The 12,838-nt window shown below is 44.5% G+C and overlaps 1 protein-coding gene across 13 annotated transcripts in view; it reads left to right on the forward strand.

Annotated features, from left to right (window-relative positions):
- The window catches only part of LOC127694032 (polymeric immunoglobulin receptor-like), a 40,510-nt gene that overhangs the window by 2,821 nt on the left and 24,851 nt on the right, over positions 1-12,838 (forward strand). For 7 of the 13 annotated variants that reach the window (XR_007979776.1, XR_007979777.1, XR_007979778.1 and 4 more), the window contains exons 2-8: positions 140-481; positions 1,701-1,820; positions 4,564-4,683; positions 6,488-6,829; positions 7,862-7,981; positions 9,842-10,183; positions 11,282-11,374. Coding sequence is in view for 10 of the 13 variants with exons in the window: in XM_052195402.1 (XP_052051362.1) it covers positions 140-481; positions 1,701-1,820; positions 4,564-4,683; positions 6,488-6,829; positions 7,862-7,981; positions 9,842-10,183; positions 11,282-11,374 (1,479 nt within the window). In the remaining 3 variants the exon portion in view is untranslated. The remainder of the gene's footprint in view (positions 1-139; positions 482-1,700; positions 1,821-4,563; positions 4,684-6,487; positions 6,830-7,861; positions 7,982-9,841; positions 10,184-11,281; positions 11,375-12,838) is intronic. The other 6 variants (XM_052195404.1, XM_052195407.1, XM_052195406.1 and 3 more) reach the window with 5 other exon arrangements.

The raw sequence follows: 12,838 nt of genomic DNA on the forward strand, positions 1-12,838 counted from the left end.
ATAGAACAACGATGCTGATCTGTCTTGGGAACAGGGAAGCCCTTCACTGGTTGTTATTCAGCTCATAAACTCTACTTGGCACAGTAGAGTTCTGCCCTTGGAGGAGGAGATCAGTGGTCCGTGCATCTGTGTTTTCCAGGTGGCTCCACTGCTCAGGATCCAGTCACAGGTCCAGCAAAGGTGAGAGGTCAGGAGCAGGGCTCCTTGACAGTGCAGTGCAGATATAACTCAGGCTGGAAGGATTACCAGAAGTACTGGTGCCAAGGAGCTTATTGGAAATCATGTGAGATTCTCGTTGAAACCGATGCATCAGAGAAGATGGTGAAGAAGAACCGTGTGTCCATCAGGGATGACCAGACACGCTTCATCTTCACGGTGACCATGGAGGATCTGAGGATGAGTGATGCTGACATTTACTGGTGTGGAATTACAAAATTTGGAAATGATCACATGTTTGAAGTGAATGTGAACATTGACCCAGGTAAGAAAAAATTCCAAAACATCCTGGTGAAGGATCAGAGACCCTTGTACAAGCCATTGTTAGAAAAGATAAACCGAGTCTACTCTTTGTCCTGTTTTCTCTCAGAGTGTGAAGTGGGGAACCCTTGTCTCCTTGTATGTGTGTCTTAGATATTCTCAGTCCTACACATCTGGGAATTGAACTTAGACTCTCATGTGTGCTAGCCAAGCACTCTACCTCTGAGCTAACCTCCCCTGTGGCCCCTCCCCCCTTTAACATAAAATAAAGCAATCCACAGAACTTTTAATTCGGGGCAAAGTAGAAAAATGAGGATCAAGTTTATGTCTTGCTTTTAACAACTACGACGAAGAAAATAGACACAATCAGAACTGGAGAGATGGATCAGTGATTACATGCACTGGCTGCTTTTCCAGAGAACTGGATTTCATTCCCAGTATCTACCTGGTATCTTGCAATCATCTGTAATTCAGTTTTAGGAAATCTCCCGCCCTCTTCTGGCCTCCATGGGCACTGCAAACCCAAGATACGCTTAGAAAATACAAAGCATCACCCATAAGCACATCCATGAATTTTTTTTTAAAAAATAAAAGAGATAGACAGGCGGTGGTGGTGTATGCCTGTAATCCCAGCACTATGGGAGGCAGAGGCAGGAGGATTTCTGAGTTCGAGGCCAGCCTGGTCTACAGAGTGAGTTCCAGGACAGCCAGGGCTATACAGAGAAATCCTGTCTCGAAAAGAAACCAAATCCCCCCAAAAACCCCAATAAATAAATAAATAAATAAATAAAAGAGATAAAATATGTAAGACAGAAGTGTTCCTGCATATTGCACACCAGGCAGTAATGTCCATGATTTGAAGGGAGCAAGTTTTAAAGGGGAGCTGTTTTTATTCTACACATCATCTTTTCTCAGAAAAGAATGTAAATGTTAGGCATGGTGGTGCACACCTTTAATCCCAGCACTAGAGAGGCAATGTTCGGCAGACCTCTGATTTTGAGGCCAACCTGGTCCATGGAGTGAGTCCCAAATGATCTGGGACTACACAGAGAACCCCTGTCTCAAAAATAAATAATTAAGAAAATAAATAAGTAAATAAATAAATACATTTGGATGGTGACTGGAAATTGAGATCCTTAACTCCTAGTGGAAAGAACTTAAGGGCATCTCCAGAGCTGGACTGTTCACTGGAAGACTGAACCATGTCACCTTTGTATCTGCAGCCTCAGAATCTTCAACTACAGTAATGATGTCCACAGCCATGGTTCTGACATCCACACCACCAACCATGGAGTACACCAGCATGGAGAGCACGGGCAAGGACCACGGAACTGAGAGCGTGGGTGCGCAGATACATATAGAAGCTACAGATTGGTACTGGGTGCCTTTCTCTATCACTCTCTATCTTGTTTGTTCAGACCTGGTCTTGCACTGCTCCTCTGTTCACAGAATCAGTCTACCTGGCTACTGATCTCCAGGATCCTCCTGTCTTTGTGGTTACAGACACCCCACCCCCCACCTGACATGGCTTTCCCCCCATGTGTTCTGGAAATCCAAACCCAGATCTTGATTTCACAGAAACATTTTACAGACTGATCTGTCTCCCCTTCTCTCTAGGCACACAGAGTAAGATTTTAGCTTCTACGCATTAGATAAAAATGTGTGGTAGCCTCTCCGTGTGTCTGATTTATATCGGTTCCTCCAATCTCAGCTGTGGGCTGCCAATGGTGGAACTCAATCCCTTTACAAAGATTCTTCATTGCATTCACGACACACACTCTGTTATCTGTTCATCTGTATCTCTGTGACTCTGTGCTGTGCCTACTGCGAACACCATGGCCGGCTCCCACCTCTATGTTCTGAGACAGAGTTTCTCAGTGACTTTGAAGCTTGGGTGGATGGCCAAGGAGCTTCTCGAATCTCCTGCCTCTACTGCTGACCTCCAGGGCAGGGCGACAAGGACACACCACCACCACTCCTGACTTTTTAAATGGCTGCTGGGATACAAACTCATGTTCTTCAAGGCTGTGCTTGCACTACAGATATTCTCCTGACTAAGCCACATCCCCATGGCCCTCATTTTTCATTTGGAATTGGATTATGATCACCATTGTTGGACTCCTTGAGCTGAATTCTTGCTCACATAGTCTGGAAATAGACCTCCTGTCAGACCCATAGTCTGAATGGATTTTCTCCCACACTGCAGGCTGTCTCCCCAATGCTGTTGGCTGGGACCTTTTAGCTTAAAAGAATTACATTCAGCAATTTTTTGTTTTCTTACCTGTGCTAATAGGGGCGTACTTTGTTGTTGGAGCCAATATCCTGGAGCACTTTCTTTATGGTTTTTCTTAAAGACTTATTTATTTATGTATTTTATTTATGTGACTTCTTTCCATAACAGCAGAAGTCATCAGATCCCAGTTCAGATGGTCAGGAGCCACTGTATGGGTGCTGGGAACCGAACTCTGGACCTCTAGAAGAGAAGGCAGTGAGAGCTCTTAACCATTGAGCCATGTCTCTAGAGTCTTCTTTATCATTTATTTAAAGCTGGTATTGGATGATGGTTGCTTGTGCATGCTGTGTAAGCTCTCACCAATGGTGCTGCATCCTCAGTCCTTACCAGGAGCTCTGTCTGGGACTCAGATTACATGGATCTGAAGGACAGCACAGGGTATGTGTGCTGTAAGCTCTGAACAACATGGAAATCAGATTTCTTGATGTCATTTTGGTCAGCGCCCAAGGCATTCATTGCAGAGCCTGTTGGAACTAGGACGAGTGGCTTCTGTGTGGCCATGGGATGTGGCTTCTTCAGATGAACCTCCTGAGTGTCACGAGTACAAAAATGAAGATAGGATCATGTCCAGTGGACATGGACTTCTGATACTTCCTCTACTCCAGCCATGATTGGGGATTGTCACCATTTTATCTTCTGAGAACTGTAACTGGGCTCTTCAGTCTTTTTGTTTCATTTCTTTCCTTTCTTTGCTTTTCTTTCTTACTTTTTCTTTTGAGACATCAACCAATAGGGCAACAATGCTGATCAGTCTTGGGAACAGGGAAATAATTTCAAAACATCCTGGTGGAGGATCAGGGATCCTTGTAAAAGCCGTTGCTAGAAAAGATAAACTGAGTCTACTCTGTCCTGTTTTCTTTCAGAAACAGAGTGAGGTGGGGAACCCTTGGCTCCTTGTTTGTGTGTCTTAGATATTCTTAGTCCTACAGATCTGGAAATTGAACTTAGAATCTCATGTATGCTAGCCAAGCACTCTACCTCTGAGCTAACCTCCCATGCTGAGACGCCCCTCCTCTTTAACATAAAATAAAGGAAGGCACAGAACTTTTAATTCTGGGCAATATAGAATAATAAGGATCAAGTTTATGACTTGCTTTTAAGAAGTATGATGAAGAAAATAGACACAATTGGAGCTCGAGAGATGACTCAGTGATTAAGAGCACTGGCTGCTTTTCCAGAGAACTGGATTTTATTCCCAGTTACTACATGGTAGCTTGCAATCATCTGTAATTCAGTTTTAGGGGATCTCACGCCCTCTTCTTGCCTCCATGGGCAGTGCAAGCACGTGGTGCACTTAGAAGACATAAAGCATCACCCATAAGCACATTCATGAATATTTTTTTAAAAAATAAAAGAGATAAAATATGCAAAACCGAAGTTCTCCTGCATTGTACACACCGGGCAGTAGTGAGCATGCCCTGAAGGAGCATGAAGCGAGTTTTAAAGAGGAGCTGTTTCTTTACCCTGTGCATCGTCTTTCCCTAGAAAAGAATAAAAATGTTAGGCATGGTGGTGCACACCTTTAATCCCAGCACTAGAGAGGCAATGTCCGGCAGATCTCTGAGTTTGAGGCCAGTCTGGTTCATGGAGTGAGTCCCAAATGATCTGGGACTACAAAGAGAACTCCTGTCTCAAAAATAAATAATTAAGAAAATAAATAAGTAAATAAATAAATACATTTGGATGGTGACTGGAAATTGAGATCCTTAACTCCTAGTGGAAAGAACTTCAGGGCATCCCCAGAGCTGGACTGTTCACTGGAAGACTGAACCATGTCACCTTTGTATCTGCAGCCTCAGAATTTTCAACTACAGTAATGATGTCCACAGCCACGGTTCTGACATCCACACCACCAACCATGGAGTACTCCAGCATGGGGAGCACGGGCCAGGACCACAGAACTCAGAGTGTGGGTGAGCACATGCGTGTGGAAGCTGCACATTGGCACTGGGTGCCTTTCTCTTTTACTCTCCATCTTGTTTGTTCACACAGGGTCTTGCCCTGCTCCCCGTGTCACAGATTCAGTCTATCTGGCTGGTGATGTCCAGGATCCTCCTGTCTTTGGGGTTACAGACACCCTGCCCCCCACCTTACCTGGCTTTCTCCCCATGTGTTCTTGAAATCCAAACTCAGATCTTCATTATGCAGAAACATTTTACAGACTGGTCTATCTCCCATCTCCCTAGGCACAGAGAGTTAAGATTTTGGCTTCCATACATCAATAAAAATGTGTGGTAGCATCCTCCTTGACTAATTAATTTCAGTGCCTGCAATCTCAGCTGTGAGCTGCAAATGGTGGAACTCAATCCCTTTACCACAATTCTGCATTGCATTCCTGACCCACACTCTGTTATCCGTTCATCTTCATCTCTGTGATTCTGTGTCCTGGCTATTGCGAACACCATGGCTGAGTCCCACCTTTATTGTCTGAGACAGGGTCCCTCACTGACTCTGAAGCTGTGTTGGATGGCCAAGGAGCTTCTAGAATCTTCTGCCTCTACCATTGTCCTCCAGTGTAGGCTACGGGGATATACCATCATCGCCCCTGACTTTTTTCATGGCTGCTGGGATACAAACTCACATTCTTCGTGGCTGTGCTTGTGCTACAGATATTCTCCTCACTAAGCCACATCCCCATGGCCCCTCATTTGTTCATTTGGAATTGGATTATGATCACCATTGTTGGACTCCTTGAGCTGAATTCTTGCTCACATAGTCTGAAAAATGACCTCCGGTCAGATCCATAGTCTGAAAAGATTTTCTCCCATACTGCAGGCTGTCTCCCCAACAGTGTTGGTTGGGACCTTTTAGCTTAAAAGAATTACATTCAGCAATTTTTCTTTTCTTACCTGTGCTAATAGTGATGTACTGTATTGTTGAAGCCAATACCCTGGAGCACTTCCTTTATAGTTTTTCTTAAAGATTTATTTATTTATGTATTTTATTTATGCGACTTTTCTCCATTAACAGCAGAAGGCAGCAGATCCCAGTTCAGATGGTTAGGAGCCACTGTATGGGTCTGGGAATTGAACTCAGGACCTCTAGAAGAGCAGTTAGTGAGTTCTCTTAACCACTGAGCCATCTCTCCAGAGCCTCCTTTATCATATCTTTAAAGCTGGTATTGGATGGTGGTTGCTTGTGCATGCTGTGAAAAACCCCTCACCAATGGTCCTGCATCCTCAGTCCTTACCAGGAGCTCTGAGTCTTAGATTACATGGATCTGAAGGACAGCACAGAGTATGTGTGCTGTAAGCTCTGAACAACATGGAAATCAGATTTCTTCATTTTGGTCAGCTTCCAAGGCATTCATTGCAGAGACTGTTGGAACTAGGACGATTGGTTTCTGTGTGGCCATGGGATGTGGCTTTTTCAGATGAACCTCCTGAGTGTCATGGGTACGAAAATGAAGATAGGATCATGTCCAGTGGACATGGACTTCTGATACTTCCTCTACTCCAGCCATGATTGGTCATTGTCACCATTTTATCTTCTGAGAAGTGTAACTGGCCTCAGACTTTTTTGTTTCATTTTTTTCCCTTTCTTTGCTTATCTTTCTTTTTCTTTTGAGGCTTCAACCAATAGGACAACAATGCTGATCAGTCTTGGGAACAGGGAAGCCCTTCACTGGTTGTTATTCAGCTCATGAACTCTACTTGGCACAGTAGAGTTCTACCCTTGGAGGAGGAGATGAGTGGTCCGTGCATCTGTGTTTTCCAGGCGGCTCCACTGCTCAGGATCCAGTCACAGGTCCAGCAGAGGTGAGAGGTCAGGAGCAGGGCTCCTTGACAGTGCAGTGCAGATATAACTCAGGCTGGAAGGATTACCAGAAGTACTGGTGCCAAGGAGCTTATTGGAAATCATGTGAGATTCTCGTTGAAACCGATGCATCAGAGCAGATGGTGAAGAAGAACCGTGTGTCCATCAGGGACGACCAGACACACTTCATCTTCACGGTGACCATGGAGGATCTGAGGATGAGCGAGGCTGGCATTTACTGGTGTGGAATTATGAGAACTGGAAATGATCACATGTTTGAAGTGAATGTGAACATTGACCCAGGTAAGAAATAATTTCAAAACATCCTGGTGGAGGATCAGGGATCCTTGTAAAAGCCGTTGCTAGAAAAGATAAACTGAGTCTACTCTGTCCTGTTTTCTTTCAGAAACAGAGTGAGGTGGGGAACCCTTGGCTCCTTGTTTGTGTGTCTTAGATATTCTTAGTCCTACAGATCTGGAAATTGAACTTAGAATCTCATGTATGCTAGCCAAGCACTCTACCTCTGAGCTAACCTCCCATGCTGAGACGCCCCTCCTCTTTAACATAAAATAAAGGAAGGCACAGAACTTTTAATTCTGGGCAATATAGAATAATAAGGATCAAGTTTATGACTTGCTTTTAAGAAGTATGATGAAGAAAATAGACACAATTGGAGCTCGAGAGATGACTCAGTGATTAAGAGCACTGGCTGCTTTTCCAGAGAACTGGTTTTATTCCCAGTTACTACATGGTAGCTTGCAATCATCTGTAATTCAGTTTTAGGGGATCTCACGCCCTCTTCTTGCCTCCATGGGCAGTGCAAGCACGTGGTGCACTTAGAAGACATAAAGCATCACCCATAAGCACATTCATGAATATTTTTTTAAAAAATAAAAGAGATAAAATATGCAAAACCGAAGTTCTCCTGCATTGTACACACCAGGCAGTAGTGAGCATGCTCTGAAGGAGCATGAAGCGAGTTTTAAAGAGGAGCTGTTTCTTTACCCTGTGCATCGTCTTTCCCTAGAAAAGAATAAAAATGTTAGGCATGGTGGTACACACCTTTAATCCCAGCACTAGAGAGGCAATGTCCGGCAGATCTCTGGGTTTGAGGCCGGCCTGGTTCATGGAGTGAGTCCCAAATGATCTGGGACTACAAAGAGAACCCCTGTCTCAAAAATAAATAATTAAGAAAATAAATAAGTAAATAAATAAATACATTTGGATGGTGACTGGAAATTGAGATCCTTAACTCCTAGTGGAAAGAACTTCAGGGCATCTCCAGAGCTGGACTGTTCAGTGGAAGACTGAACCATGTCACCTTTGTATCTGCAGCCTCAGAATCTTCAACTACAGTAATGATGTCCACAGCCACGGTTCTGACATCCTCACTACCAACCATGGAGTACTCCAGCATGGAGAGCACGGGCAAGGACCACGGAACTCAGAGCGTGGGTGAGCACATGCGTGTGGAAGCTGCACATTGGCACTGGGTGCCTTTCTTTTTTACTCTCCATCTTGTTTGTTCACACAGGGTCTTGCCCTGCTCCCCGTGTCACAGATTCAGTCTATCTGGCTGGTGATGTCCAGGATCCTCCTGTCTTTGGGGTTACAGATACCCCGCCCCCCACCTTACCTGGCTTTCTCCCCATGTGTTCTTGAAATCCAAACTCAGATCTTCACTATGCAGAAACATTTTACAGACTGGTCTATCTCCCATCTCCCTGGGCACAGAGAGTTAAGATTTTGGCTTCCATACATCAATAAAAATGTGTGGTAGCATCCTCCTTGACTAATTAATTTCAGTGCCTGCAATCTCAGCTGTGAGCTGCAAATGGTGGAACTCAATCCCTTTACCACAATTCTGCATTGCATTCCTGACCCACACTCTGTTATCCGTTCATCTTCATCTCTGTGATTCTGTGTCCTGGCTATTGCGAACACCATGGCTGAGTCCCACCTTTATTTTCTGAGACAGGGTCCCTCACTGACTCTGAAGCTGTGTTGGATGGCCAAGGAGCTTCTAGAATCTTCTGCCTCTACCATTGTCCTCCAGTGTAGGGCTACAGGGATACACCATCATTGCCCCTGACATTTTTCATGGCTGCTGGGATAAAAACTCACATTCTTCGTGGCTGTGCTTGTGCTACAGATATTCTCCTGACTAAGCCACATCCCCATGGTCCTCATTGGTTCATTTGGAATTGGATTATGATCACCATTGTTGGACTCCTTGAGCTGAATTCTTGCTCACATAGTCTGGAAAAATGACCTCCGGTCAGACCCATAGTCTGAAAAGATTTTCTCCCACATGCAGGCTGTCTCCCCAACAGTGTTGGTTGGGACCTTTTAGCTTAAAAGAATTACATTCAGCAATTTTTGTTTTCTTACCTATGCTAATAGGGACATACTTTATTGTTGAAGCCAATACCCTGAAGCATTTCCTTTATAGTTTTTCTTAAAGATTTATTTATTTATGTATTTTATTTATGCGACTTTTCTCCATTAACAGCAGAAGGCAGCAGATCCCAGTTCAGATGGTTAGGAGCCACTGTATGGGTCTGGGAATTGAACTCAGGACCTCTAGAAGAGCAGCTAGTGAGTTCTCTTAACCACTGAGCCATCTCTCCAGAGCCTCCTTTATCATATCTTTAAAGCTAGTATTGGATGGTGGTTGCTTGTGCATGCTGTGTAAACCCCTCACCAATGGTGCTGCATCCTCAGTCCTTACCAGGAGCTCTGGGCCTTAGATTACATGGATCTGAAGGACAGCACAGAGTATGTGTGCTATAAGCTCTGAACAAGATGGAAATCAGATTTCTTGATGTCATTTTGGTCAGCTTCCAAGGCATTCATTGCAGAGACTGTTGGAACTAGGACGAGTGTCTTCTGTGTGGCCATGGGATGTGGCTTCTTCAGATGAACCTCCTGAGTGTCATGGGTACAAAAATGAAGATAGGATCATGTCCAGTGGACATGGACTTCTGATACTTCCTCTACTCCAGCCATAATTGGTGATTGTCACCATTTTATCCTCTGAGAACTGTAACTGGGCTCTTCAGACTTTTTTTTTTAATTTTCTCTCCTTTCTTTTCTTTTCTTTTCTTTCTTTGTTTCTTTGTTCATTTGTTCGTTTGTTTGTTTGTTTCTTTATTTGTCTTTTGAGACATCAATCAATAGAATAATGATGCCGATCAGTCTTGGGAACAGGGAAGCCCTTCACTGGTTGTTATTCAGCTCATCAACTCTACTTGGCACAGTAGAGTTTTGCCCTTGGAGGAGGAGATCAGTGGTCCATACATCTTTGTTTTCCAGGTGGCTCTACTGCTCAGGATCCAGTCATAGGTCCAGCAGAAGTGAGAGGTCAGGAGCAGGGCTCCTTGACAGTGCAGTGCAGATATAACTCAGGCTGGAAGGATTACCAGAAGTACTGGTGCCAAGGAGCTTATTGGAAATCATGTGAGATTCTCGTTGAAACCGATGCATCAGAGCAGATGGTGAAGAAGAACCGTGTGTCCATCAGGGACGACCAGACACACTTCATCTTCACGGTGACCATGGAGGATCTGAGGATGAGCGATGCTGGCATTTACTGGTGTGGAATTACGAGAACTGGAAATGATCACATGTTTGAAGTGAATGTGAACATTGACCCAGGTAAGAAATAATTCGAAAACATCCTGGTGGAGGATCAGGGATCCTTGTAAAAGCCTTGCTAGAAAACATAAACTGAGTCTACTCTGTTTGTCCTGTTTTCTTTCAGAAAGAGAGTGAGGTAGGGAACCCTTGTCTCCTTATTTGTGTGCCTTAGATATTCTTAGTCCTACAGATCTGGAAATTGAACTTAGAATCTCATGTGTGCTAGCCAAGCACTCTACCGCTGAGCTAACCCCCCGTGCTGAGATGCCCTCCCCTTTAACATAAAACACAGGAAGGCACAGGACCTTTAATTCTGGGCAATATAGAATAATAAGGATCAAGTGTACATCTTGCTTTAAAGAACTACGACAAAGAAAATAGACACAATCAGAACTGGAGAGATGGATCAGTGATTATGTGTACTGGCTGCTTTTCCCGAGAACTGGATTTCATTCCCAGTAACTACATGGTAGCTTGCAATCATCTGTAATTCAGTTTTAGGCGATCTCATGCTCTCTTATGGCCTCCATGGGCACTGCAAGTACATGGTGCACTTAAAAGATACAAAGCATCACCCATAAGCACATCCATGAATTTTTTTTTAATAAAATAAGAGATAAAATATGCAAAACCGAAGTTCTCCTGCATTTTGCACACCAGGCAGTAGTGAGCATGCTCTGAAGGAAGCGAGTTTAAAGGGGAGCTGTTCCTCAACCCCCCCATCCCCCATCCCCCACCCTGCACCCCACCCCACCCCCTCACCCCCCCACTCCACCCCCCCCCACCCCCCGCACATCATCGTTCCCCAGAAAAGAATGAAAGTGTTAGGCATGGTGGTGCACACCTTTAATCCCAGCACTAGAGAGGCAATGTTCGGCAGACCTCTGCGTTTGAGGGCAACCTTGTCCAGGAGTGAGTCCCAAGTGATCTGGGACTACACAGAGAACCCCTGTCTCAAAAATAAATAATTAAGTAAATACATAAGTAAATAAATAAATACATTTGGATGGTGACTGGAAATTGAGATCCTTAACTCCTAGTGGAAAGAACTTAAGGGCATCTCCAGAGCTGGACTGTTCACTGGAAGACTGAACCATGTCACCTTTGTATCTGCAGCCTCAGAATCTTCAACTACAGTAATGATGTCCACAGCCACGGTTCTGACATCCACACCACCAACCATGGAGTACTCCAGCATGGAGAGCACGGGTAAGGACCACAGAACTCAGAGCGTGGGTGAGCACACGCGTGTGGAAGCTGCACATTGGCACTGGGTGCCTTTCTCTTTCACTCTCCATCTTGTTTGTTCACACAGGGTCTTGCCCTGCACCCCATGTCACAAATTCAGTCTATATGGCTGGTGATGTCCAGGATCCTCCTGTCTTTGGGGTGACAGACACCCCTCTCCCCACCTCACCTGGCTTTCTCCCCATGTGTTCTTGAAATCCAAACTCAGATCTTCACTATGCAGAAACATTTTACAGACTGGTCTGTCTCCTATCTTCCTAAGCACACAGAGTACATTTTTATCTTCCACACATCAATACGAATGTGTGGTCTTGTCTTCCTTGACTGATTAATTTCAGTTCCTGCAATCTCAGCTGTGTGCTGCAAATGGCGGAACTCTAGCCCTTTACCACAATTCTGCATTGCATTCCTGACCCACACTCTGTTATCCGTTCATCTTCATCTCTGTGACTCTGTGCCCTGGCTATTGAGAACACCATGGCTGACTCCCGCCTTTATTTTCTGAGACAGGGTTCCTCACTGACACTGAAGCTGTGTTGGATGGCCAAGGAGCTTCTAGAATCTCCTGCCTCTACCATTGTCCTCCAGTGTAGGGTTACAGGGACACACCATCATCACTCCTGACTTTTTTCACGGCTGCTGGGATACAAACTCACTTTCTTCAAGGTTGTGCTTGCAGTACAGATATTTTCCTAACTAAGACACATCCCCATGGCCCCTCATTGGTTCATTTGGAATTGGATTATGATCACCATTGTTGGACTCCTTGAGCTGAATTCTTGCTCACATAGTCTGAAAAATGACCTCCGGTCAGATCCATAGTCTGAAAAGATTTTCTCCCATACTGCAGGCTGTCTCCCCATCAGTGTTGGTTGGGACCTTTTAGCTTAAAAGAATTACATTCAGCAATTTTTCTTTTCTTACCTGTGCTAATAGTGATGTACTGTATTGTTGAAGCCAATACCCTGAAGCACTTCCTTTATAGTTTTTCTTAAAGATTTATTTATTTATGTATTTTATTTATGTGACTTTTCTCCATTAACAGCAGAAGGCAGCAGATCCCAGTTCAGATGGTCAGGAGCCACTGTATGGGTCTGGGAATTGAACTCAGGACCTTTAGAAGAGCAGCTAGTGAGTTCTCTTAACCACTGAGCCATCTCTCCAGAGCCTCCTTTATCATATCTGTAAAACTGGTATTGGATGGTGGTTGCTTGTGCATGCTGTGTAAACCCCTCACCAATGGTCCTGCATCCTCAGTCCTTACCGGGAGCTCTGGGCCTTAGATTACATGGATCTTAAGGACAGCACAGAGTATGTGTGCTGTAAGCTCTGAACAACATGGAAATCAGATTTCTTCATTTTGGTCAGCTTCCAAGGCATTCATTGCAGAGACTGTTGGAACTAGGACGATTGGTTTCTGTGTGG

Source organism: Apodemus sylvaticus, chromosome 10 (genome assembly GCF_947179515.1).
Source record: "Apodemus sylvaticus chromosome 10, mApoSyl1.1, whole genome shotgun sequence".
Lineage (NCBI taxonomy): Eukaryota > Metazoa > Chordata > Mammalia > Rodentia > Muridae > Apodemus > Apodemus sylvaticus.